At 42.3% G+C, this 19,065-nt stretch overlaps 2 protein-coding genes across 2 annotated transcripts; one reads left to right on the forward strand and one right to left on the reverse strand.

Moving 5' to 3' along the window:
- Positions 1-35: 35 nt before the first annotated feature.
- LOC306699139 (GRAM domain-containing protein 4-like) lies at positions 36-13,663 on the reverse strand. Its single transcript, XM_079163655.1, has 19 exons — positions 13,422-13,663; positions 11,165-11,408; positions 10,194-10,299; positions 8,781-8,901; positions 8,597-8,664; positions 8,016-8,148; positions 7,881-7,906; positions 7,666-7,757; positions 6,896-6,987; positions 6,381-6,429; positions 6,040-6,111; positions 5,897-5,940; positions 5,677-5,786; positions 5,334-5,488; positions 3,862-4,009; positions 3,408-3,501; positions 2,819-2,909; positions 2,527-2,595; positions 36-2,356 (listed from the first exon to the last, which is right to left on the reverse strand). Exons 2-19 carry the CDS (start codon positions 11,348-11,350, stop codon positions 2,249-2,251), a joined length of 1,764 nt encoding a protein of 587 aa, XP_079019781.1. The 5' UTR covers positions 11,351-11,408; positions 13,422-13,663; the 3' UTR covers positions 36-2,248.
- Positions 13,664-13,772: 109 nt separating this feature from the next.
- LOC306698825 (cytosolic 5'-nucleotidase 1A) lies at positions 13,773-17,796 on the forward strand. The gene is made up of 6 exons (XM_079163306.1): positions 13,773-13,986; positions 14,743-14,856; positions 15,079-15,214; positions 15,651-15,773; positions 16,236-16,360; positions 16,452-17,796. The coding sequence occupies exons 1-6, from the start codon at positions 13,951-13,953 to the stop codon at positions 16,686-16,688; spliced, it is 771 nt and encodes a 256-aa protein (XP_079019432.1). The 5' UTR covers positions 13,773-13,950; the 3' UTR covers positions 16,689-17,796.
- The last annotated feature ends 1,269 nt before the right edge of the window (positions 17,797-19,065 follow it).

Here is a 19,065-nt window from a genome sequence, read left to right on the forward strand (position 1 = left end):
TATATATATATATATATATATATATATATATATATATATATATATATATATATACATACATACCTTCAAAAATGATTCTGTGGCACAAAAACAATGATGTAATGAGTGTGTTGAGGGATGCATGAAGCTGGATGTGGGAGGACAATACAAAGAGATGAAGGTTGGGGTAGTAGTACCAGCAAGAACTCTACTTTCACCACTGCTCTCAGCTTGTTGGCTATGAAAGAAAGCTAAACCTAAAAAATAACTGAACTGTGGTTAAAAAACATTTCAGGTTATGTGTTCAATTGTTTAGCTTTAGCCGATTAGCTTCAATCTAAGAGAAAAGCTTAAGTTGAAACAAAATGGACGAAAAGTCGATATTGGACGTCAGTAAGTGGCTTCTGTTTTTTTTTTTTTTTAGCTTTAGCTTCTTAGCTCATTGATTGGGAAAGAAAGCTAAAGCATTAGCTGAATTAACAATGATTAGTCAAAGTTTCAGCTTTACCTTTGTTGTTGGCTTTAGTTTTTAGCTAAAAAATGTTAAAAAAAAAACAATGCTGAAGTCAATTTTGTGGTTAAAATTGTAAGCTTTAGCTTTCAGCTAAAACAAAAAAGAGCTACGCTGAAGTACATTTAGTGGTTTACATTGTTAGCTTTAGCTAGTTAGCTTTAAGCTAAAACAAAAAAGCGATACGCTGAAGTAAATTTAGTAGTTTACATTGTTAGCTTTAGCTAGTTAGCTTTTAGCTAAAACAAAAAAGCGATACGCTGAAGTAAATTTAGTGGTTTACATTGTTAGCTTTAGCTTTGAAGCTTTTAGCCGAGACACACAAAAAAGAAGCGACATTGAGGTTAATTCTGTGGTTTACATTAAATGTTCTAGAACATTCATATAGAATACAAACCGTCTCTTACCACCACATAAAAAACATACCATAATATCAACTGACTGTAAGGCTTAGCTGCTAAGTACAATACAGAGTCGTATAATGAAGTTTTTACAAATCCCTGAAGACACTAATGTAACTTAATGAGGTTTAAAAATGTTAATCTGCTAACACTGAAACAACAGATTAAACTTAAGTCTAAAACACATTTTCTTTTTCTTCAGAAAATCGGTGTAAAATATGTCATAAGGAAAGTAAGTAAGGTGTTTTTATCATTATAAACTGAATATTTTATCTTTTGTCAGACAAAAGAAAAATATATCGATGGCTTCTCCTTGTGACGGACAATTTTCCCTAATTTCTAATTTTTTATTTTAGACCAATTTATTGAATTAAAATGTAAATAATTGTAAATTGGAGCCCCACTTTCAAGATTATATTTTTAGTTTTACCACTAATTGACGACAAACTCTTTAAAATTAACAAGTCAGATCTCCTGTTATTGTTTGATACAAGTGGGTTTATCCGTTTTATGGTTTTTCTGTCTCTTTATGACTTTCACTGATTCTAAGGTCTTCAAATGTCTTGTTTTGCCCGACGAACAGTCCGAAACAGAGATATTCAGTTTACAACAAAGAATGATTCAAGTTTTCGATTGATAATTGACTTAAATGAGTAATTAATTATCAAAAATGCTAATAGATTATTCACCTCACATTGTGTAGTAAACTTTTTGGTGTAATATCTTGAACTGAAATTACACAACGGCCTCAACAAACCGCGGCGATCGAATACAAATGCAGAAATGCTTCTTTAAGACTGATTTTCAACAATGTCGTAGCTCGTGTTTCACATTAAAAGCCTACCAAGTAAAGTAGGGATTGTGCCCTTGGAGGGCTTTTAATGTGAAGCATCTGTGCAGCAACCTAACGCGGAGAGAATCAAAAAAGGAAACAATTACTGATGTTAAACAGAGAAAGTGTTTGAGTGGTGAGCTGCTGTTTTCTTTAAAGTGAAGTTATCACGCGAGACCACGAAGTAAAGGTAAACCTCAAAGTTTCGGTCTCTATTTGTTTATGCAGCCTTTAACTTGAGAATTTACGGTAAATTAGCAGTCGGGATGGCCGTTCAGTTGTCTGTTCTGTGGGAGCTTTCAGTAACAGTTAAGGAACAGTGATCGTATTGGTCGTTGGTCGTTGGCTGATTCTGACATAGAATCAGAGATGTGTTGGAAATCGGCTGTCGTAAATGAATCACTACTTAGTTTGATGACTGAAGGGGCGGCTCAAACTCAAATCAGCAGCTGTTTGAAGACGTCAATGATGAACACAGTGAAGTGTGTGTGTGTGAGAGACGGCAGCCATCTGGTGGAGGTGTTACTATGTCTCCAGGCCGGTGGCTGTAGTCATGTTAAGGATCTTGCTGTACTGAGTGAAGATGGCGTCGAAGGCCTCGTCTCTGTGGATCATCGCGCCGAACACCATGGGCTGCAAGAGAACAGAAGGCGAGTCAGTGTAGTTTACTCAAGTACAATTTCAAGGTACTTCTACTTTACTTAATCTATGTTATCAATCAATCAGACTGTAGCTATAAAGCACGAGTCATACATCAAATGAAACTCCAAGACATTAATACAGACACGTGACTGGCCCACTACCTTTTGTGTGGATGGCGTCGCGATGGAGATGCCCATCCCAGATCCAGGAAGCACCGACAAAACTTTGTACTGCGAGTGACAGAAGACAACGCGGTGAAATAAACTTTATTGTCACGAGTCAGCATCAGTTCCTGTACTGAAACTAAAACAAGAGGAACAACATGAACCAAACTGTAATTGATGTAATGATGAATAAATGATTGATAACAGGAATAAGTCAAAAGGAATATAGAGTATGAAGCAGCCACGTCTTCCTGCAGCAGACACGTGCCTTCAGTGAGACTCTACGTACCTTCTGGATTTCAATGATGTCGAGCAGCTTGATGACTTTGTTCCTCTTGGAGGATCCCGATCTGGAGCTGGAGGTCTCGAAACACAGATAGCTGAGGAGACGGAGGAGAAAACTCAGAGCTGCAGGATTTTACATTTTACGTCTAGTTGATGAATAATTAACTGAACTACTGTAAACGCGCTGGACGATAAAGTTTGTTCTTTATACAGAAGTGTGTCGGGAGTTTTGACCTCTTCAGACTTCCCTACAACTAAAACTAATACTACTTCTTCTGCAGCCTCACAGAATGTAGATTTGATCTCCCTCGTCTCGTCACATTTATGAAGTAGATTCATAAAATCTCAGGATGAGCACACATTTTTTGCTCAAGTTGAATATTTTAAAGTCGCGCCGACACGTCTTTGCCTCACTTCACGTCTAACTGTGTCCGCTTACATCGCTCCATTGACTCATTTTAATTTAAAGAGTAACACCTGCTAACAGATATTTATTTAATTGTATATATCAGATACCAGCAGATCTTCAGGAAAAAACAACCAAATTTGACAGAAAAGCATAAAACTGAGCCGACAGGAAGTGAGGGCCTTACTTCTCGGTGACGTAGAGGTACCCGTTGCGGATGTAGTCCGTCGGTGTCTTCCTGTCTCTGTTGATGAGGCAGCAGCGCCAGCCGTTCTCACACACTGAGACAACAGAAACAAGAGTCAGACAACAGGTGACGCCACCTGCTGCTAGTAGCTTGTTCTGGAGATTTGGGGGTGGAAACACGGTGGTTATTTGACTGATTCCAGTGGTTTTATATATATTGTTAAGGGCCATAACTGAATAAACAATTCATTATTTCCCATCACTGTCAAATTCCAGACAATGTGAAGACTTCCTGAGAGCATTTGGACTCATAATTGAACATTTATCTGAATAAACACTGCGTTTGGAGACTAAATTTGCAAAGATTCTTCACTACGGTCCTGCAGAAAAATGTGTACAAAATGCAAATGTGAAGCCGAGATGTGACGGTTCGTGCCCCCCCCCCCTCCCCTCACCGGTCAGAGGGCGCTCGTTCTCCGGCAGGCTGAAGACGTCGTGAAAAGCTCCTCTCTTGGTGCTGGAGTATCGTCCTCCGTCCTCGTCCCGGCTGACGCTCAGAGGAGCTGCGGCGCAGAGGTTCCCTCGGCCGGCCGTCATGGTCACCTGGACAGGTAGACAGATGGAGGAGGGGACGGGGGGGGGCACTGGATTAGAAAAGCAGCTGCAGGTACTGCGGTGGCATCCTGGGCAACACGGCCAGAGAGTGAAGCTGCAGTACAGAGTCAACAAGAACAACTCACCTGTCCAGGTGTGTTCACAGCTGTTTGACACATTAGGTCTGAACTCTATGATCGCCTTCAGTTTCACTTTGTCACTTTGTTGTTGTTCTTAAAATGTGCCAAAAATCCCCAAAGTGGTGGTAAAACGGACCCAAACATACGTAAATACAAATAAAATGTTGATACAAACCTTAAAACTTGGGTAAAAACAGGAACACTTGGTAAGATTTAACCTGAGTTTGTCCTCAGGGTGGCGCTAGTGGTCATTCAAATCTTAAGTGGACAGAAATCCTGCAGACGTATCAACATGTGAACCGTCGTTTAAAAGTTGGATCGTCTTATGAAACTCACTTGATTTTTTTTAAACTAATAAAATGTGGCTGGCTGTGTTTTAATCCTTTTAAATTGTTTAACTTCCACGTGTAAAGTGGTTTTCTGATGACAAACTCTTTCCAGAAAAGCAGCAGTTTTACCACATTCGCTCTCCTGATGTCAGCAGCTGTATCCCTTTGATCTAAAGGCTGCACGACAACATCAATGTTTGTTGCACTTTTTCTTCAAACATTTGTTTCTGTGAAACCTGAAGCAGAAATCCACAAATTCAGATAAGATCCAACTTATAATTCAGCTAAAGACAACAAAGATCTGGAGTAGGACTCGACCCAGTTCAGGTAAACATTACATTTGGATACAAACATGAAGCGTAAAAGCCTGAATATTCAAGTAGGATCTGATCCTAAGTTGGTCCTAAAGGAGGCGCTACAGGAAAGGTTGTTACAATCTAACGGGTTCATCCTCTGGAGGGCGGGAGTGAGACATTCACTGACAATCCGACTAGTAGGTTTTGATATATATCTCACTCTAGAACAAAACAAACTATTACTGTGATTACTAATAACAACAGCGGATTGTATTGATTCTATATCTCTAATAAACACGACTGACCTCTACACTGCGACTGTAAACACACACACACACACACACACACACACACACACACACACACACACACACACACACACACCGTGATCCTACCTGTTCACACTCAGACAGCTGAGAGAGAAAAACAACAACAGAGACGTGAAACCAACACAGACCAGAGATCACCCAAACTGGTGACCGGTAAGAACCGGGTCACCGGTTTGCACCAGGTGTCACCAGCGCGTCGGGTCCGTGAGCCGGACACTTGTCGGAGAGTTGGGACTGACCCGTCTGCTCAGCGTGGTGCCGCCGCGCTCCTTCAGCTGCAGGTCGGTGGGCAAGTTGGTCCAGATGATGTACGGCGTGTCGAATCGCTGCCTCAGCTTGGGACAACTCTTAAAGATGAAGTCGATGATGAAGAACTTTATACCTGCGTACACACCTGAGGAGGAGGAGGACACCGATCAGAGACACGCACTTACTCTAATCTTCCCTTCTTGGATCTTTGTCTTGTTCTCCGTGTACAGAAACAACATATATATTTGTGAAGAGGACTTTCTACGACCTCAGAGCATGAAAGAGCATTCGGCCGTCTAGAGGAGCCCTCTCAAGACAGGTGTTGTGTCGTACCTATGAAGAATCCCAGCAGTTTGAACGGCAGCAGGCAGGACGAGATGAAGGCCACCCACAGACCAACGTACAGCTTCTGAGTCAACTCCGGCTGAACCCACATGAACAGACTACACACACACACACACACACACACACACACACACACACATTTAAAGATCTGTGTATGAACCACGAGTTCACTGTAACCTGAAACAAAGTGTGTGCAAACAAAACTCACTTCTTTATTTTCTCCAGGATGTTCGCCATCTTCCCAAACAGATTCTGTGAGGACGAAACAAAAACAAAAACAAACAGGTGTGAGATCTGCCTGCAGGCGTCACACGGTGACTTAGAGGCTCCGGCTTCTCCGTCACGTCTCACCTGAGCTTTCTGAGCGACGTCCAGAACCAGCTGGAACTTCTCCGACACCGTGAGGTCTTCTTTAGGAGGCTCCTGTGAAACGGAGCAGACCCGTCAATCACCTGCACAACCGATTTAGGGCGGGACAACCTAAGCAGAGTGATTGTAAACACCTGGGCGGCTGTGCTAAATAACTAGTAACTAAACGTGCAAATTAAATGTAGTGGAGTAAAGTTGCATGAACTCATTCAACAGTACGTGTAATAGCGTCACATGTCCATCAGCTGGAGCCGTTTAACTGTCAGATGAAACTAAAGATTTAAAACTAAATCAAACAAGAGTAAAGCGAGTTTTTTTCTCACCACGGGCTCCGAGACTTCAGGTACGATGCTCCACTGGATCCTCCAGCCTCTGAGAGAAGTGCATCATGGGAACACACAGGTGAGATGTATGACATCATTTCACACTCACGACATATCTGTGTGTCGGGGATTTAAATTTAGAACTGCTCAGATTTACCAGGTGGTTTTAAAAGACAAGAAACCTTTCTGTGGTGTTTCCTTTCCCTGAAGTATTTTAATCCATTTAACCTCTAAAGCTACTTAAGAGAAAAAGAAGGGGGGGGGGGGGGGGGGGGGGGTAGTTTATAGTTTGAAAGAAAGAACTTACAAAAGTAAGTCAAAAGTACCTTTAACAACCCAGATCCTGTAGTGGTTTAGACGTATATTAGGAGTGTGTGTGTGTGTGTGTGTGTGTGTGTGTGTGTGTGTGTCGCACTGTAGCAGAGATTAAATTCTGTGCTGAACCTGGTTTACGGATTCTGATTCTGGCCGTGTGATTGGCTGACAAAAGGAGGAGGGGCGGGGCTTGCACAGACCTGGCAATGAGGCAATTCAAGGAGAGGCGGAGGATGGCGAGAAACAGGAACATGGGGACGGCCCAGCCGTGCCACGCCGCGTACATGTAGACCTGTCACACACACGCACACACACACACACACACACACACACACACACACACACACACACACACACACACACACACACACACACACACACACACACACACACACACACACACACACACACACACACACACACACACACGTGCAGAGAATTGAGGCAATGTGTCTTTACATAGATAATATAAAACATGAATGAAACAGATGAAGGTGAATTAATTTAATGTGACACAAAGACAAAATCAAGTCTATATGAAAAGTGTTCTTATCCTTGAGTTTGTTTATTTATAACATGTAAATATAATAAAGTTCTTAGGAATACATATCTAAAAGTAGAATATAGAACACAAAAATAAAAAATATCCTACTTAAATGTATCTAAATAATTCATGAAGCAGATCAATTATATGTAGATATTTAAAAAATCAATAGATTGACAATAAATTGCATTTTCTGCTTCTTATTTTCATAAAACAAAATAACATTCTTTGTCTGATGAACAAAACAATCATTCAGTTTCCTCCAGAAAAAACACAAACATTTTGTATGATCGTGCGTGTGTGTGTGTGTGTGTGTGTGTGTGTGTGTGTGTGTGTGTGTGTGTGTGTGTGTGTGTGTGTGTGTGTGTGTGTGTAGGTGTGTGTGTGTGTGTGTGTGTGTGTGTGTAGGTGTGTGTGTGGACTCACAATGAAGGCGATGGCCGACGTGTAGACGGAGTTCCAGCTGGATAAGGCAGTAAGGTTCCTCTTGAAATTGGTCACAGGTTTGAATCCTCGTTCTGGAAACACAACAACGGCCCAACCGACCAATCACAGACTGAAACAGAGTATGTGCACCCCCCCCCCCCCAGTACTGAATGTGATGTGTTGCCTTCATGTACAATCGGAAAAGAAACACTCACTGAGCCGTCTCATGTTTTCAGTCAACCTGTGGATCAGAATATATATTTTAGATTCAAGACGCATGCAGCTCTAACTCAACTGAACACTCAGTAAAGAGCAGCTTCAGTCGCTGCGTCAGTAAACTTCTTCTTCACCTCTTGGCGCTCAGCGGCTCGTCCGGCTCCACCGTCGGCTCCTCCGGCTGGAAGCGGAAGTCCTCGATATAAACGCCAAAGCGGTCGTAAAGCCCCTTCAGGAAGCTGTCGGACAATGTGTCCTTCTGTTTGTCTGAGGACGGAGAAGAAAAGAGGCCGGCGGAGGTGACCGACCTGCTCGTTAGCATTTTAGCATTTCATTCAAGTTTGTACTCTGAGGTCTGTAACATCTCGAGACATTTAGAAAAAAATATGGACGAATACAACCCAAACTATGTTTTTATATGTTACAGAATTACTAACTAATGCAGGAGCAAAAGTATTTATAAATTTATAAATTTCAGTCAAAGTACTAAAACTACACCATAGAAATACTGCAAGTAAAGCTCCAGCATTCAACATGTTAATGAAGTAAGAGTATATAAGTGTGACTATTATATATATTCTATAATTAGATTATTATTACTCATGCAGTCATGTAAAAGCAGGATTTTACTGTATTATAAGATGATACTGGATCGCATTACATCGTGTCGGTGTGCCTAATAAAGCGGCCGGTGAGTGTTGGAAGAGAAGCTCACCTGTGCTGGTGACTGCAGGTGGAGCAGGGGGCGGGGCTTTAGGCGTCTGAGAAGGCGAGTCTTCAGGTCTGTGAAGTGACAGAAACGACCGCGTCAGCGAAGACACACGAACCCTCGACAACAAGCTGCTCTGACCGACGTCTCAAAACAAGCTCGTCCAATAAAGTTATCACAAAATGACCACCTGGGTTTGACGACGTCGCTGATCTTCTGCTCCAGCTCCAAGCACCTGCTGCGCTCCCTCTCCAGCTCCTGCTTCAGAGAATCCACGTTGGACTCGTCCTTAAGTTTCCGCAGCTCCTCCTCTGAAACAAGAGGATGATGATGATGATGGAGACAAAGTGAGCACCTCTGACCTCTGACGTCACACCGCCACCGCCAAGTGAGAGGCGTTCAGGTGACATCTTCTGCTCTACATCTGGCCTCCTTTTTTGTATTATTATTATTTATCTGCAGGAAAATAGTGGTGCAGCAGTTGGAAGGCAAAGGGTGAGGGAATCACCAGAGACTCCCACGATATAATATTATAACAGCATTTAAGGCACTACACGATCTTACTTAATTTGTCAACAGCCGTTATATCTACAAGAAATAACTCGGCTCCATCTAGTGGACTGGAAACGCAACTATAACCCAAAGGTTTCATTTGCTTTATTAACGGTTTGATAATAAAAGGTCGATACCTGGCGTCAGTATGTTGATACAGTGTTATACAATATGGCGATATTATGTTATACTCTTCCTCCCCGACCTCTAATATACGTGCTGCAAATAAAACACAATACAAACAATAAAGATCATCAATAAAAAAAGGTGCAAAAACCAAATGTACACAATACCAGCAATGTAAACAGTAAATGTGTCACAAATATAACTGATTAATGGCTGCAGAGCTCATGAATGTAATGCAGCCTCTGCTACATCATGAGCTTCTCTAATTAACTACTTATTACAGAACTTCCTGTTTCATAACGTCTAACAGTGACCAAGCTGAGCTGACAAGACGCAAAGTTTGTTTAATTCCTGTAAATATTATTAATGTTTAACGAGGGAAAAACAACATCCTTATTCACCTCTTCTTTCTGTGTGTGTGTGTGCTTGTACGTGTGTGTGTGTGTGTGTGTGACAGACGAGGTCAGCAGGGTTATTAATAGCTCTGTGTGTCTAAATGTGTGTGTGTGTGTTACATAAAGCTGACGGACAGATATTGACGGATTACCCAGCATGCTGGTGTGCTGTGGGATGTTTGACAGATTCAAAAGGACACTTTTACTTCTTTTAGTCGGACAAAAGCCACCACGCGCTAGCTTTAACTCGGCTGAAACCATCAGGCTCTGGGTCTGATTGGTCGGCGTGAATCTAAGTTGGTTGTTTTTCAGAATAAAATCTCAGAGAAAACTGAGCTTCAGACACGTGAAGATGAGAAGAAGGTGAAGATGAAGATGATGTTGTATTTCTCTGTAGGGTCCTTTCCATAATGCCGTCGGACACTTACAGTAACAATCAGTTTATCGGCTGCCGTCTGCAGCGACCTCGTTCAATAATGGAACAAGAATAGTTCGACACAAAAACGTGGTAAAACTGATTCCATACTCACGTAGGAAGTGTTTCTCTAACAAAGCGATTTCTAGGTGACCCTTGACCTCGTTGAGATCCGTCCTCGAGTCGTCTTGGAGAGCTGCAGAAAATGTTCCTGGACCAGCCTGAGGAACAAACACACACGTAAAATAACCAGACGACATAGAAAAGGTGATACAACAACAGTGAAATTGACATTAGAGATGTTTGTGGGGTCCCACATGGATCAATGCTGGGTCCTCCTCCACACACAAACCTTTACTTAACAAGGAGAAGTTCACATGTTAGCATTTAAACCTCAACAGGAGTCAACGGACCTCCTTCACAAATACTTTTCTCAAGAGAAACATAAGAAACTCTCCGTCTGATAATAATAATAACAACACTACTATATAGCATGACCTGTGGTCAAACCGCTGTGAAATACAATGAAACATTTAAAAATACAGTTTGAATATTTTAATATTCTATATCTGGTATTTTCGTAACATAGGTTGTATGTACAAATGTACAATTTTAAAAAAAAGGTACTCGTACTTTGCTTTGGTAATTACATGTTACGATACTTTATACTTCTACTCCAGTACATTTTAGAGGTACATATTGTACATTTAGTGAGTAGTTAAAACGAGCTCCACTGGAGCAGCTACAACAGTAACATTGGTGCATCGGTTGTATGCAACAATACATCAGTCACAGGAGACATTTTACTGCAGAACGAGAACTTTTACTTTCTATACTTTAAGTACATGATGCCACTTCTGTACTTTAACTTAAGGATTTTGAATGCAGGAGTTGTAACGGAGTGTTTTTGTAGCAGGTTGGTAACAAACCTGCACCTTTATGGATTCAAATGATTGGAAGAGAGTCAGGTGAACACAGCTAGCAGTGTTCCGGCTCGGTCCAACCAGAATTGAGTTGATTTCACACATAAAGATCAGAAAAACATGTTTATTTTTTAAATCCTGGCTGATGTACTTTCTCAGGTACCTGAGCGTCGCTCTGCAGCTCTCCCTCCGCATCTCTCAGCTCCTCCGAGTCTCTGGAGACGAGTCGAGGTTTAATCACGATCTCCTCGGTGCATTCTGTGTCCGACGTATTGGGCGAATCGGCCAGATCCAGGAACTCGTCCCGCCTCTGGCCCCGGAACCGGATCCTGTCCAGATGCTTCCGCATGGTGGGCGCCGTGGAGCCGGTCTCTACCTGAACATGACTGCCAGCGGCCCTGCAGAGACTAGAAGGAGGGAGGAACACTGAGAAATGATCCACTAAACAGTTCGACCCGATTTCAATAAACTGCGTATCCACAGCGATCAAACTAAATTTAAAAGAATTCTACTTTTCAGAATCAACAGTAACGCTGCCGTTCATTTACATCCTGTGAGATAATTCAACACATTAACCGACATCTCCACTGAACCTGAAACTACAGTTGGAAATGGAAAAAACTCAAACGTGTGCTTCTGACGAAGCTTCAAACCGACCTGCAAGTGAACAGAAAGCTTTATTTACAAAGGGAGCGTTCAACGGGCCTGCCCTCTCCCATAAAGACTCAGAGTCATCTGAAGCAGCCAGTCAGACACGGCACTCGTTATACTGTTTGTAGAGGGAGGAGGACGCATTTCATCCTCTTCTTAATGTTCCCTCTGTTCACGTTTCATCCTCTGCTCCACAAAACACGACCGTAGGACCCTGAATGGTCTCCAGACCAGCTCATCTAAAACCTGATTCATCACGGGTCACCGTGTCCGTCAGATACTGGACCTCATCTGGTCAAAGAGTCTGAGGTGTGACAAGTGAGCTGCAACCACAACAGCGCTGTGCGACAGGTTGACACACCTGTGAGTCGACGCCCACTAACGATTGGTGATAAGATTGATGCCACTCTTATATCCGTCTGTTAAGTATAGAAGCTGCAGCCAACAGTCGGTTAGCGTAGCTTAGCATAAAGACTGGAAATGGCTAGCCCGGGTCTGTCCACATAAAAATCTACCTAGTGGAAACACCTCGGATACGGTAAACATTTAACTAATAGATATCGCCATGAAACTTCCCCAGTTGATTATTTACATTAAGAAAATTATATTCTGTCTGAAATGTTATGTTAGAATATGCAAATGAGGCTTTATCTAATTCTAACTTTTGGTGAATTAAGAAGAAATCTACAGACACAAATAGACAAAGTAGCAAAATAAACACCTAAATGTGTATTTGGATGTTTTCTTTCCACTTGTCCGACACTTTTACATTTCAGCATAAATATGGATTAAACAAACAGTATATCGTGGTAATTAGTAGCTTTAGAGGTGGGCTGTGTTACCTTCAGACAGAGCCAGGCTAGCTGTTTCCAGCTGTTTCCAGTCTTTATGCTAAGCTAACCAGCTGCTGGCTTTAGCTTGTGGAAGACACGTGTGTGTGTGTGTGTGTGTGTGTGTGTGTGTGTGTGTGTGTGTGTGTGTGTGTGTGTGTGTGTGTGTGTGATAACCTATATGCATGAGTCCCACACTGTCTGGACATGTAGGAACGTCTTTATAGTTTAATCACACACATCTACTGACTGTCTAACAACAGCACCGACCGGTCTGACTGTTTCTGTTCAGATGACTGACGGACACAACGACTCACTAATTGTTTGACTGTTTGCTGTCGTCACGACTGAGTATTTAAAGTACTAATACCACACTGTAGAAATACAAGTGGATCATCAAAATGTATGAAATGGGAAATAATTAATTGTGCAGTAAAACGTTCCCTGTCTGTGTTTTACTATTATATTATATTATATAGGATGTTTCTGGATTAATATTATTATTATTATTATTATCATCCTTCAGTTCATCACAAACATCAACACATCTGGAGATACGAGGTTTTACCTGAACAGGAAAACTTTCATTTGTAAAGTAAATAAAGATTTAAGTAAAGTACCTTGAACGTGTACTTCAGTGCAGTACTTGTACATGTAGTCTACGTAGTTTCATTCCACCGCTGCTTACAGACTGAAGGACACACATTTAGATTTAAGTTTACATTAAGTGTCATTGACTGGCTGATCGGAAAGTCTCCTTCTGCTTCTGTGCACCAACTGAACAGGTGTTAGCCAATCACCTGCTGCTTACCTGTCGACCTCGATGAGGCTCAACAGGAAGTCGAGCCGGTACCGCGTTGGACACCCTCAGAGGACCGAAGTGAAGAGGGAACAAGGTGAGGAAGGAAGGAAAGAGGGAGCAGATTAAGGTTTTCTCACCGTGAACCTGAAGCTGAGGCAAACTTTCCCTCCTTCTCTTCTTCACAAACGGTCCAGACCCGGTTACAAAAACCCGCTCCAAACCGGGTCAAACCTGCCCCAAACCGGTCCTCTTCTAGACCCGCTCCAGACCACCTCCCTTCTCTCCCTCGAGCTACTCAGTCCAACTGTGGAGGTTTTTAGGCGGTAGTAAAAAAACAAGTAAAAAAGGCGAACCGTCTGTGTCCCTACCTGTCTATAATAATCACTGTGCTGTGGGCGGGGTAGCCCGGAAGTGACGCCATCACGCTGTGCTCTTAAAGCGAACGTCCGAAGGGCAGTCAGGCGGAACCTTTATGTGCGGAACCTTTATGAGCGGAAACTTAAACGGGCACTTCTCTGTTTCTGGGGGGAACTTTTAACTAATTTAGTTTCACAGCCAGTTCAGTGGTAGTTACTGTGTTGAGACATGTGAATAAACTGGTATATTCAGCTGTCAAGACTGCATATAACTGCTTATAACCTGCGTTGTTTCAGCTAAGAGGCGGACATGCTCTCCACGATCAAGAACACCGACGTGAAGCAGGTAAGACTCACCTGACGCGGGGTTTTATTTTAAGGACTGTCTCCTCTTGCAGAACAAGTTGTGTGAACAACTGTAATCCAGCTCTGGCAACTTTTAGACATGCCACGCTGTATTCTGTGCCATTTCTCAGAGTTTATCACCAGATCGCATTTAAATAGTCACGTATTTTATTGACAGCTTCCTCGTCTTCTACAGAACATCACGGACATAAAGCTCATAAAGTAAATCACCATTAGTGCATTAAAGTTTGACCTCTTTGAGCTTTAAAACGTCTGTGAGAGTGGTAGAAAAATGAAAGGGACAAACCTATTTTAAAAGTATAAAATGATATGAAAATGGATATAAAGTGTGTGTTATGTATGTAGAATTGATAAACGGGAACTGGTAGTTTATAATACACTATAAATCAATTTTAAACTATGATATACCTTCACCTGTTGCCGGCACAATGATAATATGGCATGTGTCTGCCAAGACTCGAGAGACGCTGGCTGCACAAGCACAACTATTCTTTGAGACAGTGAGACGTTGTTCAATAGCGTAGTGTTTTCTAAAATGTGCAGCATGCTTTGGTTAAAATGACTATATGAGGTCAAAGGCCAGGTTTCACTTCAAATTATGTAATTGTTTTAATCATCCTGTAAGTAGTGTTTAATGTTGGTCCTGTGATGAACTTCTGGTGATTTCATACACGTCCTGTGTGTGCTGAGTATTGTTTGCTGGATGAAGATGCAGGTTTTGTGTCTACCTCTGCAGAAAGATGCTGATCGCGCAGTCGTTGTAGCGGTCACGACTCATGCAGTGTTTGAATCTGGAGCTGATGATGGCGATGGTGTGTACGGAATGGGCGTGGCTTTCCCGTTGCTGCAGGTCAGAATTTAACATACATTTAAAACTTTTTACGGCTGTTTTTGTGTGTAGAGATAAGTTGTTACCCATCTTAGATTCCTGTATGTAAGAATAGTTTATTATTCATTCATATACCTTCTTCCTCTGTGCCATAGCGCTCCATATTTGTCCATTAAAAAACAATATAGAATAACACCAGATGGAAGCTCTAAAATAACATTCTTAATTTGGTTCATAATTCAGGCGCTGCAGAGAGTGAACCAACGTCTGCTGGAGGAAAATCCTGCTGAGTCGCTGCTGTTTGATGTCGTCCTGATCACCACCGACAGCCAGCAACAGCAGCAGAGCTCCCGCATCATCAGCAGCACCAGACATCACGGTAATCTAACTTTAATTAACCATCACCTCCATCACCAGACATTACGGTAATCTAACTTTAATTAACCATCACCTCCATCACCAGACATTACGGTAATTTAACTTTAACCATCAGCTCCATCACCAGACATTACGGTAATCTAACTTTAATTAACCATCAGCTCCATCACCAGACATTACGGTAATCTAACTTTAATTAACCATCAGCTCCATCACCAGACATTACGGTAATCTAACTTTAATTAACCATCAGCTCCATCACCAGACATTACGGTAATTTAACTTTAACCATCACCTCCATCACCAGACATTACGGTAATCTAACTTTAACCATCACCTCCATCACCAGACATTACGGTCAACAGCTGATCAGAGTTTAACTTTTTGTAGTCTTTTTGAAGACTTCCTGTCATGACATCATCGTCACTCTGTTGCAGGTCTTGAAGTCGGCCGGTTCTGCTTTTCCAGCCAGGAGGATTTCATCGAGAGTTTACTGACAAATAATGTGCAGCTCTTCCTGTCGACGGACAGAAACGAGGCGCTGCAGGCATCACAGAAAGGTCAGGAAGTTTCTTCTTCTCTGGCATTAATCACAGCTGATCTCCAGTTGTTTAGATATTTTAGTCTGGACCAAAGACATATTACAACATTATAAATATTAAAACTAAAGGAACACTTTACCCCCAAAAAGACTATTTGTCTATCAATTACTCACCCTGTGCAACACTTTGTATGATATCTTATGAAGAAGTTACTCTTATTTCTTGTATGTTTTCCTACTAAATTCCAGCAACACTTGTCAATTTCCGCTAACACTCCACTATACTTGTCAGGATGTATAAATAATGATCTTAAAAAACATTTATTAGAAACGCTGGTTGCTTTCAACTTGTATAGTTTCCTCCTTAAAGCTCAGTTTACCCAGAAATCAGTGTGTTTTGATAATGTGTGTTAATGTGTTGACCGGTGTCCAGGTACATGTGATGTCAGAAGGTGACTCCTCCTCCTTGTCATTGGTCCAGGTGTTCTCTCGGCGCTGCTGGACCGGCAGGTAGCTCCGTCAGAGCAGCTCAGAGTGATGTTGTGCGGGGACTCCGTCGTCCGGCCCGACACCGGCCCGGTGCCGGCGTGCCAACAGGCCGCCCAGGTATACTCGCAGCGACGCCCTGCTAACATGTCGTCTTTACAGTTTTAATTAAGATTTTTCCAAAGCGTAGTTCAACGTTCTTGCTCCGCAGAGTTTCTCGGCTCAGCTCGGCGAGATGCGGCGGAGGTTCGGCACGCTGGACAGCCCCCTCAGCATCGTCCTGGTGACGTCGAGCGGCGGCAGGGAGAGCTGCGGCGTCGCCCTGCGGACGCTGAGGTCCCGCGGCCTGAGCGTGGACGAGGCGTACTGTCTGGCCGGGGCCCCGCGTAGCCCCATCCTGTCCGTGCTGCGACCTCACTTCCTGCTCAGCGACGGCGTCATTGACTGATGACATCATGAGGGGGGGGTGGGGGGGTTGCACTGTCACATGACCTCACAAGAGCTCCACTGTGTCTTTGAAACAAGTTGCCAAATCCTCAGAATGAATTTCAAGTCAACAAATGTTTTCAACTCATTGAGCCTTAAAGAGCCAATCAGTGACAAATTATGTAAAGCTAAGCCCCGCCCACTACCAACATTCCAACCACAGGATTGAACACTGTTACACAGCAGTAAACTAGTTATATATCTTTCGATGACTAATGTGTGTTTTTGCTCAGGCTCTCTTAATTGGATGATATAAATAAACCTGAATAAATCACAAACTTGTTACACTGTAATTAACTGTATTATCACTTTAAATCTGATCCTGTTGTTGATACTATTGACTACTAAATTGAACTCCTTGTGTTTGACCGTTGAATCTTAATTGTGGGACGGCTCCAGTTTCATTATCTACACGTATTTGAAAGCTTCTGTTGTAAATGTAGAAACATTCTGCTACTTCGTCTGTTACTTTGTGTTTACTTGCAGCGGTATGATTGATTGTCTGTATTTTGAGTTTCTTCACGTCCTCTTCTGCTCCGTCACTTAGTTTTAGACCAGCTCAGCTCAGGATGTTGATAAAACGGCTTCATCTGTTTCTAAAGCTCTGTATGCACATTTAAAATATTTTAATAATGTAAATACAGTTATGTTTGTGTAGCTGTGGTGTTTAAAAATGAACAATAGATAGCAGCAGAGAACTTCAGTCAGTAAAAAGTTAAAGACACAAACAGGCAGATAATACAAAACAACTGGCTGTTAATTACATTGTTTTTCTTCAGTCGGTGTATTTTAAGATGGTTCCAGGGTCGTTGGAGAGCCAGCATTGGTCAAGTTTCTAGGTTTCCATAAAGAAATTACAGGAATCTTTGGGGAAGTTTCAGGCGGGCAGCAGGGGTCTTTGGGGTCCTTGAACATTTGGAGTTTTGTCCTGTCTTACAGGTTGTTGGACATTTGTCCATCCACAGTGACTGGAAGTACTGAGAAGTAATTTACTTCCTGTGTTGAGTGTTGTGCAGCTGATGTACCATTTTTGTCTTTCATTAAAGTCTGTATGTTTGGTTTTACTGAGATTTTAAATTGTGTCAGTTTTAATGTTTAGATTTTTAATGGTATGGTGGTCCTTGAGCAGGTTTCAGATGTGCTCCGTAATGTTGTTCTAATGGTCCCTGAGATGGGTTCAGCGAACGTTGAGGAACTCTTGCAGTCCTTGAGGTGGTTCCCAGTGCAGTGGTCCTTCAAACGAGTTGAAGGGTTCCTGATTGTGTATCCTTGAGTAGGTCCTGGTTTTCCTTGAAAAGGTTACAGTGGTCCTTGAAGAACCACCAGAACCTCCTCAAGAACCAGTGGAACCACCTTCAAGGCTCTACAAGAAAAACGACAAGCTCTGGACTGCTGAAACTCACTCAGAGAGCCTTGGACGTCAGGGGATCCAATGGCCTTAAAGAAAAATTCAGGTTCATTTTAACCTGACGTGTTTTCAATAAAAGTGGCTATTGTGGCTCTTTGGGTCGAGCTAACTTTGCACTCGTCACCTCCATTTTAGAGATTCAGAGATTTTTTAAACCTGGACTTCCAAAAAGCAAAGTATTTTACAAACTGGAGTTAAATATCACCAGCAGCCAAAATCTATCTGGTTTCCTAGTTTACACAGCTGCTGGAGGGTGAACTAAACTTTACCAGAGGACAGAATTATAAAAGGAGTTGTGTAATGTTTCTGAGGTTTGGATGACATCACTGCCCAGCTGATCCATCATCACAACAAGGCTTCACATTAAAAAAAACACCTTCAGACCAGGGTCAGAGTCCAGGCCCTCAACAGTCTCCATGGAGGCTGTTCATGATTAGTTAAATTAAATGAAACAGGTCAAAATAGAAAAATAAGGGTTCATACTGCGACAGTGGAGCAAACTGAAGAACTATGAAAGCGATTTGACCACCGAGCGGTTTGTGTCACTCTCAGCAGGGACCCTGATTCAGAGAACACTTGATAGAAAATCAATAACAACATCAGGTCAATTCCCTCCCACAACCTCTGAAGTCACCCTCTGACAAAACAGAGCAAAAACAGGAAGTCCTGCTGTCGTTTCTTTTTAAATCAATTTCAGGTTCTGGGAAGAAGAGTGTTACAAGAGCTAAAAGTCAACAGTGACGCTCAAGTTGCAGCTGTTTACGTTGCTGAAAATGAATTATATCATGAGACTAAACGGCAATGAAGCTCCCTCCTCTTTTCTTTACTCTGCTCCTTCTGCTCTCAGCCACAGGCAGGAGGGTGAGGAAGAGGAGGAAGAGGATGTTTAAGCATCTGTTGGAGCAAACTGGAGGGCAGTATGAAAATGACA

The sequence above is a fragment of the Pholis gunnellus genome (genome assembly GCF_910591455.1).
Source record: "Pholis gunnellus genome assembly, chromosome: 7".
Lineage (NCBI taxonomy): Eukaryota > Metazoa > Chordata > Actinopteri > Perciformes > Pholidae > Pholis > Pholis gunnellus.

What these genes read in the sequence shown, in the direction of transcription:
- LOC306699139 (XM_079163655.1), bottom strand. Translation starts at nt 11,350, where the DNA reads ATGCGGAAGCATCTGGACAGGATCCGGTTCCGGGGCCAGAGGCGGGAC. An exon ending in ATCCTGGAGAAAATAAAGAA is followed by an intron (nt 5,787 to 5,896) that starts GTGAGTTTTGTT and finishes GTGTGTGTGTAG; the next exon opens with TCTGTTCATGTGGGTTCAGC. An exon ending in TACCTCTACGTCACCGAGAA is followed by an intron (nt 2,910 to 3,407) that starts GTAAGGCCCTCA and finishes CCGTCTCCTCAG; the next exon opens with CTATCTGTGTTTCGAGACCT.
- LOC306698825 (XM_079163306.1), top strand. Translation starts at nt 13,951, where the DNA reads ATGCTCTCCACGATCAAGAACACCGACGTGAAGCAG. An exon ending in GCTGCAGGCATCACAGAAAG is followed by an intron (nt 15,774 to 16,235) that starts GTCAGGAAGTTT and finishes TCATTGGTCCAG; the next exon opens with GTGTTCTCTCGGCGCTGCTG. An exon ending in CGTGCCAACAGGCCGCCCAG is followed by an intron (nt 16,361 to 16,451) that starts GTATACTCGCAG and finishes CTTGCTCCGCAG; the next exon opens with AGTTTCTCGGCTCAGCTCGG.